The sequence below is a fragment of the Temnothorax nylanderi genome, unplaced genomic scaffold (genome assembly GCF_030848795.1).
Source record: "Temnothorax nylanderi isolate EJ_2023f unplaced genomic scaffold, tnyl_v1.0 TNYL_tig0003_pilon, whole genome shotgun sequence".
In the NCBI taxonomy this organism is placed as follows: domain Eukaryota; kingdom Metazoa; phylum Arthropoda; class Insecta; order Hymenoptera; family Formicidae; genus Temnothorax; species Temnothorax nylanderi.
Genome location: NW_027249065.1, coordinates 3,373,331 through 3,395,189, shown reverse-complemented (window position 1 = coordinate 3,395,189; position 21,859 = coordinate 3,373,331). Strand labels below are relative to the sequence as shown.

The 21,859-nt window shown below is 32.2% G+C and overlaps 3 protein-coding genes across 3 annotated transcripts; all 3 read left to right on the top strand.

The window, feature by feature from the left end:
• Positions 1-2,688: 2,688 nt before the first annotated feature.
• LOC139770120 (odorant receptor 82a-like) lies at positions 2,689-5,649 on the top strand. Its single transcript, XM_071701857.1, has 5 exons — positions 2,689-3,476; positions 4,103-4,202; positions 4,319-4,429; positions 5,112-5,267; positions 5,497-5,649. The coding sequence occupies exons 1-5, from the start codon at positions 2,689-2,691 to the stop codon at positions 5,548-5,550; spliced, it is 1,209 nt and encodes a 402-aa protein (XP_071557958.1). The 3' UTR covers positions 5,551-5,649.
• A 2,119-nt stretch (positions 5,650-7,768) lies between these two features.
• On the top strand, positions 7,769-11,770 carry LOC139770295 (odorant receptor 4-like). The gene is made up of 5 exons (XM_071702176.1): positions 7,769-10,342; positions 10,547-10,646; positions 10,812-10,922; positions 11,154-11,309; positions 11,590-11,770. The coding sequence occupies exons 1-5, from the start codon at positions 9,552-9,554 to the stop codon at positions 11,641-11,643; spliced, it is 1,212 nt and encodes a 403-aa protein (XP_071558277.1). The 5' UTR covers positions 7,769-9,551; the 3' UTR covers positions 11,644-11,770.
• A 4,887-nt stretch (positions 11,771-16,657) lies between these two features.
• On the top strand, positions 16,658-19,287 carry LOC139770112 (uncharacterized). Its single transcript, XM_071701844.1, has 4 exons — positions 16,658-17,896; positions 18,372-18,482; positions 18,714-18,869; positions 19,151-19,287. The coding sequence occupies exons 1-4, from the start codon at positions 17,114-17,116 to the stop codon at positions 19,202-19,204; spliced, it is 1,104 nt and encodes a 367-aa protein (XP_071557945.1). The 5' UTR covers positions 16,658-17,113; the 3' UTR covers positions 19,205-19,287.
• The last annotated feature ends 2,572 nt before the right edge of the window (positions 19,288-21,859 follow it).

Below are 21,859 nucleotides of genomic sequence, written 5' to 3'. Positions count from 1 at the left end.
AATTCAATTATTTATCGCAACTTTCGGCGATGTAAGTAACGTGTTTAATTACTCCTTAATAATAATTTTACATTTAATGAATATATGATTTCAATCTTACTATATAATTTCAATTGACTCATTATATTCGACTAAAACGTTATAATGCAAAATTTCATGTACAAAACCGTGTACTATCAATAGAAACAAAAATTTAACTGTTTCAGGTAATTATAAAACTTCCATGGCTTATTTAAATATTTTGAGACAATTAACGTAACGTGGATTCTAATACTACATAAAATATAATTAATGTTTGTGACATATACAGCAGATTTTTTATTATTAAATTTCTTAGAAGTTTAGCGGATATTCCTTGACACGACTCGCATAAAATTAAATAACTAATGTTGAATATTTTTCGAAATTTGTACCTACACTGAGAGAAAAGTTTTGTTACTATGTGAACAACCAACATTTTTTTCTGCAAGAACTAATTAATTTTGCAATAATAGCAAAACCTTTTGCAGTAGCAAAGTTCAGCAAAACCTTTTGCAATAGCAAAGTTCTACAAAACTTTTATTGCAATAGCAAAGTTAAGCAAAACTTTTGTTGCAATAGCAAAGTTCAGCAAAACTTTTGCTATTGCAGCAAAAAATGTTAGTTGTTCACATAGTAACAAAACCTTCCTCTCAATGTACTTTCATAAATATACTCGCATATCCTTTTTTATATACGGTTTCCTGTCAAATTGACAGAATAAAAAACATGCTATAGACGATTATTGATCGAACGTGCAAGCTTCTCAGAAAAAAAAAACGTCAATATAAAGTTTCAAACTTTATTCGAAGTTGACTCAGGAACATGCTTGAATATAATCCTTGCAAGCGCACTATCCACCGCGACAGTATATCGAATGCATCCATGAAATGAAAAAGTCAAAATCTATATCCATGCAGAAGTACAATTAGTTTTAAAAGTAACATTGATTATTGTCTTCAACTGAATCGATGGTTCCTCAAACCAATTGGTATATAGCCACAAATAAAAACGGCTCAAACATAACGTGCAAAATACTCGTGTTGTTATACATTTGTCTGATCGTGGTGGCATTTATAATACCATGCACATTATTCGCGTTATTCGAAGAAGACAACATCAAATTGAAACTGAGTGCCATGCATTGGTCCGTTGTTTCACAGGGTAAATTATTGGATGCTTTTCAAACAGAGTGGTGACATCCGCAAATTAATACGACACATGAAGACAGACTGGAAAACCATAAATTGGATCGAAAATCGCGAAATAAAGTAGCAATACGCCAAGTTCAGTCGTTTCGTCGCCGGGAGTGATTATGCATGGCGATGCATTCTTATTTATCACAGCCAGTGCGAGAAAAATTATAACTGTCACTGTCGGATGCATCCGATGGCGTGTCCGATTTATATAGCAAAATGCTCGACACGAAATTCATCACCGTGAATAAAATCGCACTGGTTGTACAATTCCTGTCAACATTTATAGTAAGATCATCTACAACTACAGTCGATGCTTGCAGCCTGCCGTCTTCGCAACGCACGCCTGTGTTCAACTAAACGTGCTATACACTAAATAAATTTGTAGAAAACCAGAAATCATATAACCGAATGGAAACTGGACATTATTGTGGAGCATCATCGCAGATTATGAAAGTACGTAAACAGACAATAAACTTTCTAGAATAATTTAGGCATCGTACATTTTATATGAAACAATAATATCAAAAACATACTGACAATTCTGTACAAACATTAATTCTTTCAATTCTTACAGAAATGCTATTATCGATATGCATACATAAACAGTTATATTCTATTTGTAAACATCTTCTCTCGAGAAAAAAACTTTACGCCTAATGATTCTGAGCATTATAATACAGATTAAATATGATCGAGGCAATAACGCACAATTGAAAACAGACTTGATTTAAAATAACAGCGGTTTCTCCGACTGTCAACAGTTGACTTAAACCCATGTTATATAAAATCAGGTAGTTTCCACGAAAATCGGACTTACATTTTAAAAATACAAAGAAATCTTTTAAATTAAAATCCGATTTGCATAAAACAAAATTTCAACAATAATAAAGAAATGATCTCCATACTAAACAATTTTAAGGGAAAAAATTCAGAATAATTTTGTCAGTTGTACTAAAAAATTAAATTATTAGTCTGAAAAAAATGAAATAGAAAGTGATTAGGTATATTCAAAAATAAAAAGAGGGTTCTTTCGTTTTACCACCTTTCACATATTCTTGCGTCAGTAACTTTTGGACTTTATTACGTATGTGACATATGATCACAATCATTATATCGAGAATCTTTCTGAAACAGTAATGTATCATATTATATGCGTTTCACCTGATAAATTGTAAGCGATACAAAATAACGAAAAGTCAAGAGTTCATTGTCACTTTCGAAAAAATGTTTTCACACTGTTCACTGAACGCGGTCTCCTGTCAAACTGACAGGCAGGCTTCGTGGAAAGAAAGATTATTGATTGATTGAGTACGAGCGTGCGCTCTTCTTAGGACAATGCCATCAACGGGTCCCATCATAAAAACATTCTAAAAAACTGGCGCAAGCGTATTTATGCATGTCTCTAGCTACAGCTAAGCAAAACTTTAGATGATCGTGGCAGTATCGTATCGGTCGTCTTTGCGAAACGATCATGAGCGATACGAAACACGTAACAGATAACGAAAACATCAATGACTATAGTATACAATTAACTCGATGGTTTCTCATATCGCTAGGTATTTGGCCACAAACAAGCGCGTCGAGCAAAATGAAAAAAATTGTGATGTTAATACAAATCTTCATTCTTTTAACTTCGATGGCGATCATTCTGATACCATGCATGTTGTACATGTCGCTTGAGAAAAGAGATATCAAGACTAAATTAAAATCCTTTGTCCCGCTGATTAGCAGACTCATGGGAGCCATAAATTACTGGATATTACTTTCGCGTAACGGAGACATTCAACGTTGCATACAGCATATGGAGACGGATTGGAAACTCGTTCATAAAAACGTTGACCGCGAAGTGATGTTACAATATGCCAAAATCGGCCGCTTCATGACCACGTTCTGCGCGACGTTTATGCATGGTGCTACGTTGTTCTTTACCGTGGCGACGTCGATGAAAACAACAACCGTTATCATCGGCAACAAAACTATTACGATGCATTTGATGACATGTCCAATGTACAGCAAGATACTCGACGTGAGACTCAGCCCTGCGAACGAAATCATGCTGGGTATACAAATTTTCTCGGCTTTTGTAGTGGGTTCCTCTACAGTAGCTATTTGCAGTCTCGCTGCCGTCTTCGCGACGCATGCTTGCGGTCAATTGAATGTAATGCATACGTGGTTAAACGAGCTCGCCGAGGAAAAGAAAACTCATTTAGCAGAACAAAGACTTGCAGCCGTCGTGAAACATCATTGGAGAGTCCTCAGGTATTTTACTTAGATATAGAGTTTTGACTGCACTTTGTGTGAGTTAGTTACTGAGTATTACAGATAAATACAGAGTATTACAGATAAATAAAATATAATACGTTACTTTGCATGCGTGAACTAATATCTTACGCTAAATTTGAAATATTGTAACGTATAATTTAAGCATATGAGAGAGAGAGAGAGAGAGAGAGAGAGAGAGAGAGAGAGAGAGAGAGAGAGAGAGAGAGAGAGAGAGAGAGAGAGAGAGAGAGAGAGAGAGAGAGAGAGAGAGGAGAGAGAGAGAGAGAGAGAGAGAGAGAGAGAGAGAGAGAGAGAGAGAGAGAGAGAGAGAGAGAGAGAGAGAGAGAGAGAGAGAGAGAGAGAGAGACGGACTCCCATACAAATATTTAAACTCATTTTAAAAACGATCTACATTCAACTCGCGTCAAATTTCAGGATAAATATGTGTGTATTCCAATTATTTAAATGTTTTTAATTTTTCATATTACACAGTAAAAAAATTGTAAAAAAAATATTCTAAATGCTGTAACCACAAATCGTAGATAAATCGTAGATCTAAAATGAGTTTTATAAAAGAAACGCATCACACCTGAATGTGTCGTAATTGTAGAGCAATGTTTCAGATTTGTAGAACAAATAGAAAGTATTATGCATAAAGCCTGTCTAGGAGAATTGATGGGATGCACGATGAATATGTGTTTCCTTGGATATTATTTTATTATGGTATGTTAAAGATGAATAAAACTTCCTTACACATCGCGAATAACAAAACTGAAATGCCACAAAAATGGATTATTTTATTTTTCCGCAATAAATGAAGCTATCAATTGATTTTCCAGAACTGGGGTACGTTTAATAGAGCAAAAGTATTATCATATTTTATCGGATACATATCGACGGGTTTCAATATATTTATATTTTGTTACATTGGAGAGATCCTCACGGAACAGGTAATATCTTGAAATAAAGAAAATTTTTTAGACGTGAGAATTCATTCATTTTGATTATATATCAAATACAATACAATGTCGTTTCGGTATATGTATACAAAAATATAAAAATATTAAATGCTTGATTATTAATATTTTATTATTGTATTTTCAAAACAGATAAAATAATTGTATTAACCTATCAAAATATTTTTTAATATCAAGTTATATACATAGTACAAGTCATTATACTCTTATTCCAATGTATAGAACCATTATCGATCCCTACTGAAATCCTCGTTAGTCCACTAAAGGTAACCGACTGAAAATCTTACTAGAGATCGAAATAACAGAAATCGCAATAACAGTGTAAATATATTTGTACTATATATAATTTAATTTACCGTACGTACAACCGCACTCCAGACTCATACTAGCCATTAAATTGTAACTACAGTAGTACAAGACAAACAAATAAATATGATTAATCATATCATTTAGGGTAAACTCAGGGAAGATGGCCATAGAGGGAAGATGGCCAACCTATGTTCTTTCAATCTAGCTCGCTATGAAACATCGAATGAACATGAGTTGGCCATCTTTCCTGTATGGCCATCTTACCTGAGTTTACCCTAATTTTACTATCATCATTAGACGTTTAGATAAGTACTTGAAGAAATTTATAAATATTTTCATTTATTAGTGTAAAAATGTTGGAGAAATGGCATATATGACTGATTGGTATAAACTGCCAAATAAAACAGCACTTGGTCTCATATTGGTAATCATGCAATCGAGTCACGTTATAAAAATAACTGCGGGAAAACTATTTCATTTATCCATAGCAACCTTCGGCGACGTAAGTAACATACATACTACAATTATTGACGATGTCGAATAAAATTGCGATTTTGCTTTCTTATCGTTCATAAATTGTTATAATAATTGTACGTGTATATAATGACTTGAGGATTTAATTTGATACTATATAATATGCAATACATATATATCAAAGAAAATATCCATAATATATTAAATCGTTGTACATTTATTGTTAACAAAAAAAGCGAGAAATTTTGCCATTTCAGATAATCAAAACTTCCACGGCATATTTAAATATTTTGCGAACAATGACTGCATAAAAGCGTTAAAAAGTTATAAAATACACGCATGGAATATTTTACAAATAGAATAGATGTTAAATAAACACACTTAATAATAATTCTGATATAACAAAATTATCTGCGATTAAATTCTTAAGAGTACAAATAGTTTTCCTCACGATTTCCCCGAAACTAAAGAAATAAAAACTCAATATTCTACGAAACTTGCATGCACAGCCACAAAAAAATATTCCTCCTCAAAAACGGCCTCTTGCGAAATTGACAAGACAAAGCATTTGATACGAAAAAATCGATCCGGTATGCATGCGAAACTCTCAAGGCGTCTTCCATTGGGAAAAACTCACTGGCACTCAGTGTCTCAGTGCCGCCCTAATTTTCGAGTTTTTCAGAAACATGCTCACTAATTCTACCAATGAAATACGCTTCAAGCACTCAGTGCTGCCAGTGTCAATTAAAAAAAAACATCAATGTAAGCGTTCGTCAAACTCTTCCAGAAGTTAGCGCACGCGCTCAAACGAATAAAATCATCGCTTGAACATTGCCCGCCGAGGCAGAACATCAGGCATCTTCACCAAGCAAGTATGACACCCCCGAAACGTGATTTTGGGAACGTTGATTTCAAGCACATCAAAACAATTATAGTCTGCAAATCAAATGATGGTGCCTCAAACCGATACATAGTGGTACCGATCTGAACGTAGACGAAAATGATCGAAAATGATAGCTTTTACGTATGAATAGATATTTTTGATTATATAATATATAATGGGAGCTTTCCAGCAAGCGACACAAGTCGACACAAACGTCGTCCTATCTTTCTTTTTTGGCAATGAGTAACAAAGACAAAACGACACTTGTGTCGAATTGTGTCGCTTGCTGGAAAGCTTCCAATATAGGTTTTTATGTTTGTTGAGATCATAAACGTATAACTGGTTTTTAGATTTTAGTAAAAATTACTTCTATATTAGGGGTTTAAATATAGAGAGTTAAAAATAAATAATTAATAACAGTTAATTATATGTATGAAATTATTTTACTAACCGATTTTTCTAAAAATTTTATAGATGTAAAAACAGTGATAAAAAAAATTAAGTTATAACTCATTATTATAAAGAATATTTATATTTAATCTAAAGGTAAAAAATATTTTTACACTTTGAAGCAAATTATTATCTTTAAAAACGTACCAAAAATAAAAATAGAGAGTATCTTTCGAATTCGTCAGAATAATTAGTCACTTGAATACGCATGCTCTATAACTGCAGCCTACATAATAGTTTATAATTTTTATTTCTGCAAGCTTCTGCAAGTAATTTATAAGGCAAATATATAGCCATTATCTAATCTTTATAATACCTAATTTATGAGTTCCTTTTGATTCCTTTTTTAGTAAAGTTAAATTTCTGCATTTATTATCGAAAAAAATGACCGTTTTCCTTGAAGTAATTATCTAAGAGCAAATGTAACTTTAAAAGCACAACTTAATTTGCGTACTATTAGTTTAAGGTACCTTTCTGTTTCCTGGCCGAAGCCAGGCGTTATTTGGCCTCTTTTTTACAGAATTATGGGCTCAATAAGCTATTGTATACTGCTCCATCGCAGCCACGACATTCGCAATTGTATACAACACACGGAGATGCGGATTAGCGGCTCATACACAGAATCAGAGGCCGTATAACGATGCTACAATATGCCAAGTTCGGACGTTTTCTTGCCGCCATCAGTGCGGCGACAACGCAGAACAATCAGCTACTTTTCGGTACTGCGAAAGTAATAAAAATTACGACCATTATGATCGGCACGAGATTTTCTAAACGTATCCAATGACATGTCCAGCCTAAAGCAAGATTACAAAAAGAGATTCAGCCCTATATAAACGAAGTCATGTTGCCTGTGCAATTCGTGCATTGGTAGTGAGTTCTGCAATAGTGAGTGTTTGCAGCCTCGCTGGTGTTCTCGCAATGTACACCTGCGGCCAATTCAACGTGTTGTATACATGATTAAACGAATTTGTCAACAATTACGACAAAAAGGGGAAACAGTCGGTTGAACAAAAATTGGCTGCTATTGTGGAGCATCACTTAAGAGCCATAAGGTATTCTACTTTATTATAGATGTGTACTTCTTGGTTGTAATTAGCCTTAACAAATATGATACGCTTTAGAAATAGATGTTTACTTCTGTTACACACACACACACACACACACACACACACACACACACACACACACACACACACACACACAAAGACATAAATATATCGAAATAATTACAATATATTGTCATTGTACGGAGTATGAAAATACATGTGTGACAACTTCTTGCAAGAATATTTTGTCAGCAAGGACTTCACACTTAAACTTACTACAATCATAAAAACGTATTATAGTTTTATAGCGTGTATGGAAAGCATTATGCATAAAGTCTGCTTCACAATATTGATGGGGTGCACGCTAAATATGTGCTTACTTGGATATTATTCGATTATGGTATAGGGGAGACCGGGGCTGGTTGTGACATTTTTTCTATAAAGTGTCTCAACTCTTTGATTATGTTGTTCTTATAAATGAATCTAGGCTTGCTAGATTCAGTAACTAATCGGGATTTAAATTTAATAATAATTTTATCTAACCGCTTATTAGAAATTATATAAATTAAAAAATTCTGAAAAAAGAGACATGTAACTTTTTACCCCACACCAGGAGCTGGTTGTTACACCACACAAGGTAAATTGTTACAACAAAAAAACAAATGTAATCTCAAACTTTTTATTAAGAATAATCATAGTTTGTCTTCTTAATTCGAACAAAAATGAAATATTATTGTTTGTAACGAATTACAAAAAAAGTTTTACTTAGGTAATAATATGGTCACAACCTGCCCAGAGAAAATGTCACTTTTAGCCCCAACACCAAAACTAACCTCTTAAGATTAAATATTAAAACACAAATATTTGTAAAGCTTATAAAAGTAAGGTTTATTGTAAACAGAAGGAATTAGAGAGTATATACCACAACATACACATTTTCGGTTAGCTACCGTTGGCACTGTAACAACCTACCCCTGTAACAACCAGCCCCAGTCTCCCCTACTAAAGAAAAATATATTACTAAATAAGAGCTACTCGTATTTAATAAATACTCTACAATAATAGCCTTCATCACAAAACCTTATTTAGTACAAGTAACACCACGATTCTAATAAAAATATAATAACAGTACTGACATGAGTTGAGAAAGTGATAAAATCAACAATTACTTACTTCAGTATAAAATGTGTTTAAAAACTTTTCTTGAATAATACGATTTTTTAAGCATTTTTTCTCGGATTCAGCAAGTAATAATGAGTAAAAAAAAATAAATCCAACGATTCCTGCGTGCTCCCCAAAATGCCTAAAACGCATACGCATTCTTTAATATACGTACGGAATAGTATGGTATCAATAGAAACAAAAATTTTACTGTTTCAGGTAATTAAAACTTCCACGGCTTATTTAAAAATTGTGTAAACATTGACTACGTAAAATGTTTTCAGTTAATAATGTAGTTAATTAGAAATACGTAGCAAATTAAAAAGTTAGACAACATATTCTGTATAGAATAGACAAAATATATGTATATTTTCCAAGTATATTAATATTACATAAAAAACAATTAATGTTTATGACATATAACAGCAAATTTTCCTACAATTAAATTTTTCAAAAGTTTAGCGAATATCGCTTGACGACTCGCCTAAAATTCAGTAATTAAAGATCACTATTTCACAAAATTTGTACTTACTTTCGCAAGTGTATTCTCATCTGCCTCTCTATACGATTTCCTGTCAAACTGACAGAATAAAAAACACGCTATAGACGATTATTGATCGAACGTGCAAGCGTGCTTCTCAGAAAAAAAAAACATCAATATGAAGTTGCCAAACTTCATTCGAAGTTGACGCAGGCGCATATTCGATTACAATTCTTGCAAGCGCACTGTCCACGTCGACAGTACATCGGGAGCCTTCGTGAAGTAACAATGACGAAGTCGAAACATATGTCCACAAGTACTAGCTTTATGAGTAACAATGATTATAGTCTTCAACTGAATCGATGGTTCCTGAAACCAATTGGTATATGGTCACAAATAAACGGCTCAAGCAAGATACTCGTAATGTTACACATTTTTATTTGCGTGGTCGTGGTGGCATGTATAATGATACCATGCACATTATTCGTTTTATTCGAAGAAGCCAACATCAAACTCAAATTGCTTGTCATTGGTCCGTTGCTTCATAGAGTTATGGGTTCGGTAAATTACTGGGTGCTTTTGAAACGTAGTGGCGACATTCGTAAATTAATACGACATATGGAGGAAGATTGGAAAATCATAAATAAGTTCGAAGAACGCGAAATAATGTTGCAATACGCCAAGTTCGGTCGTTTCGTCGCCGGGATCTGTGGGGTGATTATGCATGGCGGTACATTACTGTTTAGCATAGCCAGGGTGATGAAGACTGTACCTGTCACTGTTGGCAACGAGACCTTTAGAACGCACCCGATGACGTGTCCGGTTTATAGCAAGATTATCGACACGAGATTTAGCCCTGTGAATGAAATCGCATTGGTTCTGCAGTTTATGTCAACATTTGTAGTGAGTTCATCTACGATCGGTGGTTGCAGCCTGGCTGCCGTCTTCGCAATGCACGCCTGTGGTCAATTGAACGTGCTATACACGTGGTTACGTGAACTTGTAGAAAATCAGAAGGAAAATCATGTAACCGAAAGAAAAATGGCCGCTATCGTGGAGCATCATCTCAGAGTATTGAGGTACGTAAAAAGACAATAAACTTTCGAGTACTTTGGGCCTCGTACATGTCATATAAAGCAATATTATCAAAGATATACAGACATTTTTGTTAAAACAAATATTAATTGTTATAATTACTAAAAAAGATGTGCCGTTTATCGATATAGTTTCTCGCAAAGAATCTTTACATCTAATAATTATGAGCACTATTACACACATTTCAGTTTTCTAGCACGCGTGGAAAGTATTATGAATAAGATCTCTCTTGCGGAATTGATGGGATGTACGATAAGCATGTGCTTAATGGGATATTGTTTTCTTTTGGTATGATAAAGACCTAAAAAATTGTCATCTTATTAAATGTATCAACCAATCAATTTCTTTATTTATGAATATTTAAATGTCATTATATTACCAAGAAAATGGAGTGGAAGCAAGTTAATCATGTTATTATATAAAAGTATAGAGATTAGCGTTATAACTTTTTAGGCTTTGGAAGATTTCAATGCAACGAAAATAACATCTTATATTAATGTATACTTATCGATGGCTTTCAATATTTTTATATTTTGCTATATCGGAGAGATTATCGCAGAACAGGTAATATATCGACAATATAGAATAATATTCTTTATTTCATAACTCAACAAATCTAAACTTTATAAAACATGCTTTTATGTTATTATATAAAAATACTAAAGTAAAATTGTTTAATTTTTAGCAAAACTCGATATTTGCATATATATATTGCATTCATTAATAATTTTCTTGAACCGAATTATCATATTTTTAATAATTATAGAAAATTTTAATTTTATATCGATTTGCTAGTGCAAACATGTCGGGGAAATGGCATATATGACCGATTGGTATAATCTACATCACAAAACTGCACTTGGTCTTATTTTAATAATTGCACGATCAAGTAACGTGATAAAGTTCACTGCAGGAAAATTATTTCAATTATCTATCGCAACTTTTGGCGACGTAAGTAATATAGCATTATTTTCTCTATAAAAACTTCTGAAAAATATGCTAAAAGAAAAATTAATCAATATACTTACATAGTAATTTGTTAATTAAAGATCTTAATAATTCTGTAGAAATTGGAATAATCATTTTAATGTTATCCATTGCCTTAAAACAATAAGTCATTTGTTTAACTAAAAGAAAAAAAGAGATTTAAAATCTCAAGAAATATGTTTATTGTTCTTAGAATACATAATTATTTGTATACCATGTAGAAACAAACATATTGTTGTTTCAGGTAATTAAAACTTCCATGGTATATTTAAATCTTTTACGAACATTAACTGTGTGAAACATAACATGTTTAGAAATGTGAAAAATATATTTTTTATAGAATAAGATGTAAAATAAATATGTCCTCTAAATCAAGATAAATGCGATTAATTATTATATTCGAATGACACAGAATTTTTGGCCATTAAATTATTTTCAAAGATTTATGCAATATAAATTTCTAAATTTTATCACATATCCGTATATAACTTCTATATTTTACAATGTTCTTATTTTATTGCCATTTAAAATTAATTTTGTCCTAATAATAAAGGATATCTTAAGAGATATATCCTTTATTATTAGAACTGTAAAAATTACTTTTTTATAAATAGGTAAAAAAAGAACTCCAAGTGTCGCACCCGTCAAAATATTGTGCGAAACAATGTTGATTTAACCTATTTTTATATAAATATAGTAACATCAGATATTACGCCAACAGAGCTTGAACACTTGTACAAATTATAAAATTTAATTCTTTATAATACATACTTATAAAACTGACGTACTTGGCGCACATAACTCATACTGTATTAGAGGAAATGCGAGTACTGTGAGATAGTGGAGTAATGAACCATCACGATATCTAGTCTATTAAGTGTTACAACTTAGCAGACAGCCGTGGAATTACTAACTGCTGGACCACTAACTTAACGTACAACACGGCAGCGTAGTATACGGTGTCACAGAGTTAATACGTCAAATTTAAAGATTTGGTGTATATCGCTTACTGCATAAGATTATTTTATAAACTTTTATTTTGCAGTCAATCTACTTCGCAGATTCTTAGTCGTCATTTGTTGCATGTAAAATTATGATAGAACTTTAGTGTAGTCTATTTAGTAAATGTCATACATTTCTACTGTGTACGATAAAAAGGCAAGAACTAATTAATTTTGCAATAATACACGGAGAGAATTTTCTCTTCAAATTCACCCTGAAATCATGGTAGTTGTGGGACAACATGTACCACCAAGAATTTTATGCGAGCTATTCTGATTAATATCCACCAAAATAAAAAATATTAATATCAATTACATTAAAATATAAAATATGTTTGATTAATTTTACTAAAGTATATCTAAGAAATTTCAATTATTTTTCAAAATTTACCAATCTGCTTGGTAATTTTTATCACGTTGTTTGTAAAATGTCTTTTGTATATTTCAAAAATTCCTTGGTTGCCAAGTTGTCCCAAGTTTGTAGTGAATTTAAGGGTAAAATATAAAAAATTCTCTCCGTGTAGCAAAACCTTTTGCAATAGCAAAGTTCAACAAAACTTTTGCTATTGCAGCAAAAAATGTTGGTTGTTCACATAGTAACAAAACCTTCCTCTCAGTGTACTTTCATAAATGTACTCGCATAGCCTTCTTTATATACGGTTTCCTGTCAAACTGACAGAATATAAAAAACATCCTATAGACGATTATTGATCGAACGTGCAAGCGTGCTTCTCAGGAAAAAAAACATAAATATAAAGTTTCAAACTTTATTCGAAGTTGACGCACGAACATGTTCGAATATAATCCTTGCAAGCGCACTATCCACCGCGACAGTATATCGAATGCATCCATGAAATGAAAAAGTCTAAATCTATATCCATGCAGAAGTACAATTAGTTTTAAAAGTAACATTGATTATAGTCTTCAACTGAATCGATGGTTCCTCAAACCAATTGGTACATGGCCACAAATAAACGGCTCAAACATAACGCGCAAAATACTCATGTTGTTATACATTTGTCTGATCGTGGTGGCATATATGTATAATACCATGCACATTATTCGCGTTATTCGAGGAAGACAACATCAAATTGAAACTGAGCGCCATGCATTGATCCGTTGTTTCACAGGGTAAATTATTGGATGCTTTTCAAACAGAGTGGTGACATTCGCAAATTAATACGACACATGAAGACAGACTGGAAAATCATAAATTGGATCGAAAATTTGCGAAATAAAGTAGCAATACGCCAAGTTCAGTCGTTTCGTCGCCGGGAGTGATTATGCTTGGCGATGCATTCTTATCTGTCACTGTCGGATGCATCCGATGGCGTGTCCGATTTATATAGCAAAATGCTCGACACGAAATTCATCACCGTGAATAAAATCGCACTGGTTGTACAATTCCTGTCAACATTTATAGTAAGATCATCTACATCTACAGTCGGTGCTTGCAGCCTGCCGTCTTCGCAATGCACGCCTGTGTTCAACTAAACGTGCTATACACTACATGAATTTGTAGAAAACCAGAAATCATATAACCGAATGGAAACTGGACATTATTGTGGAGCATCTTTGCAGATTATGGAAGTACGTAAACAGACAATAAACTTTCTAGAATAATTTAGGCATCGTACATTTTATATGAAACAATAATATCAAAAACATAACATAACAATAATACAAAAACATACTGACAATTCTGTACAAACATTAATTCTTTCAATTCTTACTGAAATGCCATTATCGATATGCATACATATGAACAGTTATATTCTATTTACATATAAACATCTTCTTTCGAAAAAAAAACTTTGCGTCTAATGATTCTGAGCATTATAATACAGATTAAATATGATCGAGGCAATGACACACAATTGAAAAACGGACTTGATTTAAAATAACAGCGGATTCTCCGACTGTCAACAGTTGACTTCAACCACCTGTTACATAAAATCAGGTAGTTTCCACGAAAATTGGATTTACATTTTAAAAATACAAAGAAATCTTTTAAATTAAAATCCGATTTGCGTGAAACAAAATTTCAACAATAATAAAGAAATGATCTCCATGCTAAACAATTTTAAGGGAAAAAATTCAGAATAATTTTGTCAGTTGTACTGAAAAATTAAATTATTAGTCTAAAAAAAAATGAAATAGAAAGTGATTAGGTATATTCAAAAATAAAAAGAGTTCTTTCGTTTTATCACCTTTCATATATTCTTGCGTCAGTAACTTTTGGACTTTATTACGTATGTGACATATGATCGCAATCATTATATCTAGAATTTTTCTGCAACAGTAATGAATCATACTATATATATTTCAGCTGATAAATTGTAAGCGATACAAAATAACGAAAAGTCAAGAGTTCGTTGTCACTTTCGAAAAAATATTTTCACACTGTTCACTGAACGCGGTCTCCTGTCAAACTGACAGGCAGGCTTCGTGGAAAAAAAGATTATTGATTGAGTACGAGCGTGCGCTCTTCTTAGGACAATGTCGTCGACGGGTCCCATCACACAAACATTCTAAAAAGCTGGCGCAAGCATATTTATGCATGTCTCTAGCTATAGCTAAGCAAAACTTTAGATGATCGTTGCAGTAGGGGAGACCGGGGCTCGTTGGCACAGTTTTCACAATTTCGGCATTTGAGTTTTTAAACAACTAATTATCATGATTAAACAGTACTAATATGATAGAGAGAACCTTTCTCTACATTTTCATGCCAGAAACGCTCTTATTTACTGTATAGTTTCTTTGTAATAAGTGAAATACGAACATGCTGCATTGTAGCCAACTTTCCCCGATAGTAGGGTAAGTTGGCTATACGGCAAAAGTCCATGTTAAATTAATGAAAACGTAATAGAAATACAAAACGGGTATATAGTAGATATGTACTTCTTGATAAAGATTGTATCTTTTAAAGTTATTTTGTAATGATCGAATAGCAAAATGCTGTTACAGAAAAAAAATTGTCAACTATTTTAGATGTAGCTTTCTTCAATATAAAAATATTAATATAAATATATATCTAGCTTCTATCAGCATTGTAGGTAGCAAATCACATACTCAAACAGGTCTCACGCGCGCGGCAACAATAAGTCAAGCTAAGTGTGTCTTGATATGAGCCAACATACCCCATCCCTACATACGTTTCATTTCAGTCATTTTATTACAATAAATTACTGTTGCTACTCAAAATAACATGTCGTATAGTAACAGAAACTTTTTTTTTAACTAATAATACGTCACTTTGATTTACTTCTCAAGTTGAAGAACATTAATACGATATTTTGAAACGCTCGAAAATTTCCCACTAACTTCCCACCTCTTGAATCAGACTTTTCCCTTTTTTTATTGTAATACTTGTTTTATTTAAATAAAACTTTGGGAAAAGTACCTATGTCATAAAAGAGACATTTTGTGATAACTTTTCCATTGTTTCTTTCGCTATAAATACACAAACGGAACGCATTGCCAACTTGCCTCTTGTGCCAACGAGCCCCGGTCTCCCCTATCGTATCGGTCGTCTTTGTAAAAAAAACTTTAACAAGGTCCATTTTTAACAAAAATACACAAAATTTCTTACTGTGCAGAGACATAAATATATCAAAATAATTAAAATATATTGTCATTGTACGGAGTATGAAAATACATATGCGACAACTTCTTGCAAGAATATTTTGTCAGCAAAGACTTCACACTTAAACTTACTACAATCATAAAAACGTATCGTAGTTTTATAGCGTGTATGGAGAGCATTATGCATAAAGTCTGCTTCAATATTGATGGGGTGCACGCTAAATATGTGCTTACTTGGATATTATTCGATTATGGTATACTAAAGAAAATATATTACTAAAAAAGAGCTTCTCGTATTTCATAAATACTCTACAATAATAGCCTTCATCACAAAATCTTATTTAGTACAAGTAACACCACAATTCTAATAAAATTATAATAACAGTGCTGACACGAATTGAGAAAGTGATAAAATCAACAATTGCTTACTTCAGTATAAAATGTGTTTAAAAACTTTTCTTGGATACTACGATTTTTTAAGCATTTTTTCTCGGATTCAGCAAGTAATAATGAGTAAAAAAAATAATAAATCCGACGATTCCTGCGTGCTCCGCAAAATGCCTAAAATGCATACCGTTTTTTAATATACGGAATAGTATGGTATCAATAAAAACAAAAATTTTATTTTAGTTTCAGGTAATTAAAACTTCCACGGATTATTTAAAAATTGTGTAAACATTGACTACGTAAAATGTTTTCAGTTAGTAATGTAGTTAATTAGAAATATATAGCAAATTAAAAAGTTAGACAACACATATTCTGTATAGAATAGACAAAATATTTTCCAAGTATATTAATATTACATAAAAAACAATTAATGTTTATGACATATACAGCCAATTTTCCTACAATTAAATTTTTCAAAAGTTTAGCGAATATCGCTTGCCGACTCGCCTAAAATTTAGTAATTAATGATCAATATTTCATAAAATTTGTACTTACTTTCGCAAGTGTGTTCTCATCTGCCTCTCTATACGGTTTCCTGTCAAATCGACGGAATAAACAACACGCTATAGACGATTATTGATCGAACGTGCAAGCGTGCTTCTCAGAAAAAAAAAAACATCAATATGAAGTTGCCAAACTTCATTCGAAGTTGACGCAGGCGCATATTTGAATATACAATTCTTGCAAGCGCACCGTCCACCGTGACAGTATATCGGGAACCTTCGTGAAGTGACAATGACAAAGTCGAAACATATGTCCACAGGTACTAGCTCTATGAGTAACAATGATTATAGTCTTCAACTGAATCGATGGTTCCTGAAACCAATTGGTATATGGTCACGAATAAACGGCTCAAGCAAGATACTCGTATTGTTACACATTTTTATTTGCGTGATCGTGGTGGCATGTATAATGATACCATGCGCATTATTCGTGTTATTCGAGGAAGCCAACATCAAACTGAAATTGCTTGTCATTGGTCCGTTGCTTCACAGAGTTATGGGTTCGGTAAATTACTGGGTGCTTTTGAAACGTAGTGGCGACATTCGTAAATTAATACAACATATGGAGGAAGATTGGAAAATCATAAATAAGTTCGAAGAACGCGAAATAATGTTGCAATACGCCAAGTTCGGTCGTTTCGTCGCTGGGATCTGTGGGGTGATTATGCATGGCGGTATATTACTGTTTAGCATAGTCAGGATGATGAAGACTGTACCTGTCACTGTTGGCAACGAGACCTTTAGGACGCACCCGATGACGTGTCCGGTTTATAGCAAGATCATCGACACGAGATTTAGCCCTGTGAATGAAATCGCATTGGTTGTGCAGTTTATGTCATCATTTATAGTGAGTTCATCTACTGTCGGTGGTTGCAGCCTGGCTGCCGTCTTCGCAACGCACGCCTGTGGTCAATTGAACGTGCTATGTACATGGCTACATGAACTTGTAGAAAATCAGAAGGGAAATCATGTAGCCGAAAGAAAAATGGCCGCTATCGTGGAGCATCATCTCAGAGTATTGAGGTACGTAAATAGACAATAAACTTTCGAGTACTTTGGGCCTCGTACATGTCATATAAAGCAATATTATCAAAGATATACAGATATTTTTGTTAGAACAAATATTAATTGTTTTAATTACTAAAAATGATGTGCCGTTATCGATATAGTTTACTCGGAAACAATCTTTACATCTAGTAATTATGAGCACTATTATACACATTTCAGTTTTCTAGCACGCGTGGAAAGTATTATGAATAAGATCTCTCTTGCGGAATTGATGGGATGTACGATAAGCATGTGCTTAATGGGATATTTTTTTCTTTTGGTATGATAAAGACCTAAAAAATTGTCATCTTATTAAATGTATCAACCAATCAATTTCTTTATTTATGAATATTTAAATGTCATTATATTACCAAGAAAATGGAGTGAAAGCAAGTTAATCATGTTATTATATAAAGGTAGAGATTAGCGTTATAACTTTTTAGACTTTGGAAGATTTCAATGCAACAAAAATAACATCTTATATTAATGTATACTTATCGATGGCTTTCAATATTTTTATATTTTGCTATATCGGAGAGATTATCGCAGAACAGGTAATATATCGACAATAGAATAATATTCTTTATTTCATAACTCAACAAATCTAAACTTTATATAAGACATGCTTTTATGTTATTATATAAAAATACTGAAGTACAATTGTTAAATTTTTAGCAAAACTCGATATTTGCATATATATTTTGCATTCGTTAATAATTTTCTTGAACCAAATTATCATATTTTCAATAATTATAGAAAATTTTAATTTTATATCGATTTGCTAGTGCAAACAAGTCGGGGAAATGGCATATATGACCGATTGGTATAATCTACATCACAAAACTGCACTTGGTCTTATTTTAATAATTGCACGATCAAGTAACGTGATAAAGTTCACTGCAGGAAAATTATTTCAATTATCTATCGCAACTTTTGGCGATGTAAGTAATATAGCATTATTTTCTCTATAAAAACTTCTGAAAAATATGCTAAAAGAAAAATTAATCAATATACTTACATAGTAGTTTGTTAATTAAAGATCTTAATAATTCTGTAGAAATTGGAATAATCATTTTAATGTTATCCATTGCCTTAAAACAATAAGTCATTTGTTTAACTGAAAGAAAAAAAAGAGATTTAAAATCTCAAGAAATATGTTTATCGTTCTTAGAATACATAATTATTTGTATACCATGTAGAAACAAACATATTGTTGTTTCAGGTAATTAAAACTTCCATGGTATATTTAAATCTTTTACGAACATTAACTGTGTGAAACATAACATGTTTAGAAATGTGACAAATATATTTTGTATAGAATAAGATGTAAAATAAATATGTCCTCTAAATCAAGATAAATGCGATTAATTATTATATTCGAATAACACAGAATTTTTTGCCAGTAAATTATTTTCAAAGATTTATGCAATATAAATTTCTAAATTTTACCACATATCCGTATATAACTTCTATATTTTACAATGTTCTTATTTTATTTGGCATTTAAAATTAATTTTGTCCTAATAATAAAGAATATCTTAATAGATATATCCTTTATTATTAGAACCGAAAAAATTACCTTTTTATAAATAGATGAAAAGAAAACGCCAAGTGTCGCGCCCGTCAAAATATTGTGCGAAACAATGTTGATTTAACCTATTTTTGTATAAATGTAGTAACATCAGATATTACGCCAACAGAGCATGAATACTTGTACAAATTATAAAATTTAATTCTTTATGATACATACTTATAAAACTGACGTAATTGGCGCACATAACTCATACTGTATTAGAGAAAGTGACGTCTTATAAGTTAGTGGAACAAAGTGAGCAGAATCAATTCTAAATAATATTTTTATTTGTTGCTCATTTATTGCTAAAAAGTTGCCAAAGAAAAAAATTTGTTGCTCTGTAAGTTTTCTTAAAAAATGATGTTCCGCTAAAAGAAGATTAAGTTAGCGCGACAATATACATATAACAATGAAATTGCACATAACAATAACGTAAGAATTTTTTGCTAATTTGTTGCTCACAAAATATGCTAGTCCCGATTTCGTTTCTCGCAAAATAAGTGTAAATAACAGCGGAAAACCTCAGCATGCGGACAGTTACAAGAGTAAAGTACTAGAAAAAAATTGGTTGCTCGTTTGGTACTGGCGTATTGTCTGAATTTGTTGCTCTCGAAATATCCAAGTTTTAAATTTGTTGCTTGCAAAATAACTATAAACAATAGCGGAAAATCTGAGCCTACAGGCAGTTACAAGAGTTAAGTACCAGAAAAAAATTTGTTGCTCGCTTTACTCTTGTAACTGCCTGCACGCTGAAGTTTTCCGCTATTGTTTATACTTATTTCACAAGCAACAAATTCAAAACTTGGATATTTCGAGAGCAACAAATTCAGACAATACGCCTCTACCAAATTTAAGCGGACAACTTTTTTTCTGGTACTTTACTCTTGTAACTGTCCGCACGCTGAGGTTTTCCGCTGTTATTTACACTTATTTTGCGAGCAACAAAATCGGGACTAGCATATTTTGTGAGCAACAAATTAGCAAAAAATTCTTACGTTATTGTTATGTGCAATTTCGTTGTTATATGTATATTGTCACGCTAACTTAATCTTCTTTTAGCGGAACATCATTTTTTAAGAAAACTTACAGGGCAACAAATTTTTTTCTTTGGCAACATTTTAGCAACAAATAAGCAACAAATAAAAATATTATTTAGAATTGATTCCGCTCACTTTGTTCCGCTAACTTATAAGACGTGAGGAAGTGCGAGTACTGTGAGATAGTGGAGTAATGAACTATCACGATATCAGTCTATTAAGAGATACAACTTAGTAGACAGCCGTGGAATTACTAACTGCTGGACCACTAACTTAACGTATAATACGGCAGCGTAGTACACGGTGTCACAGAGTTAATACGTCATTAAAGATTTGGTGTATATCGCTTACTACATAAGATTATTTTATAAACTTTTATTTTGCAGTCAATCTACTTCGCAGATTCTTAGTCGTCTTTTGTTGCATGTAAAACTATGATAGAACTTTAGTGTAGTCTATTTAGTAAATGTCATACATTTCTACTGTGTACGATAAAAAGGTAAGAATAGCGATGTCAGATAAATAATGGAATAGTTTGCATAACCCACCACTTTTTATAAGTATTTCTATTGTTTCTTTCTTTCAGGAGCAATGTTATTATGATGAGTATATATTATTAATAAGTATATATTATGAGTAAAAGTTTTAAACATGTTACATACGTTTATATGACATTGTTACATGAAATACAAAAATTAGAGTTTGTAGGTAACTATAATGTAATAAATATATAATATTATAATATAATATAATAATTATTATAGACTATTTGATCATTAACATGCATCAAAATACAAGAAAAATTATTTTTTTTTTTGCAAGATTAATAAAATGTTCTGCATTACTCGACATGTTTCACATTACACTTCCAAAATTTACCTTAAAAAATTGATATAAGATTAAACTCACTATAAATAGTATAAATAAACGAAATTTGTTAGAAATACGTTATAACAAAGCATTTGGTATTACAACTTGGTGAAAACTGAGTTCAGTAATCTTCAATAGTTTTAAAGTTATCTTAAAAAAGGCTTAGATCCCGCAATATCAGCACTTCCTCTACTTGGTTGCCATAAGATCCGGGAGCGCAAAGTACGTCAGTTTTATAAGTACTAGACATCACAGACAGTCGCTACGCGCGCGCTATTTAGCTTTTTATTTAAAAAAAAAATGTTCTGCAAAACTTAAATCTGAAACAATCTTGAATACATTGAAAAGGAAAAGAGAAGTCTTTGTTGACGTAGAAGCAAATGTTAAAATACTTAAATGTTTAAATGCATATTACAATTAATATTAAACTGTTATTATTATACTATTAACT

Excerpts from the sequence above, each read along its gene's own strand:
- LOC139770120 (XM_071701857.1), top strand. The coding sequence starts at position 2,689 with ATGAGCGATACGAAACACGTAACAGATAACGAAAACATCAATGACTAT. Across the intron at positions 3,477-4,102 it reads CATCATTGGAGAGTCCTCAG|ATTTGTAGAACAAATAGAAA; the intron begins GTATTTTACTTA and ends GCAATGTTTCAG. Across the intron at positions 5,268-5,496 it reads CCATAGCAACCTTCGGCGAC|ATAATCAAAACTTCCACGGC; the intron begins GTAAGTAACATA and ends TTGCCATTTCAG.
- LOC139770295 (XM_071702176.1), top strand. The coding sequence starts at position 9,552 with ATGACGAAGTCGAAACATATGTCCACAAGTACTAGCTTTATGAGTAAC. Across the intron at positions 10,343-10,546 it reads CATCATCTCAGAGTATTGAG|TTTTCTAGCACGCGTGGAAA; the intron begins GTACGTAAAAAG and ends CACACATTTCAG. Across the intron at positions 11,310-11,589 it reads CTATCGCAACTTTTGGCGAC|GTAATTAAAACTTCCATGGT; the intron begins GTAAGTAATATA and ends TTGTTGTTTCAG.
- LOC139770112 (XM_071701844.1), top strand. The coding sequence starts at position 17,114 with ATGACAAAGTCGAAACATATGTCCACAGGTACTAGCTCTATGAGTAAC. Across the intron at positions 17,897-18,371 it reads TCGTGGAGCATCATCTCAGA|ACTTTGGAAGATTTCAATGC; the intron begins GTATTGAGGTAC and ends ATAACTTTTTAG. Across the intron at positions 18,870-19,150 it reads CTATCGCAACTTTTGGCGAT|GTAATTAAAACTTCCATGGT; the intron begins GTAAGTAATATA and ends TTGTTGTTTCAG.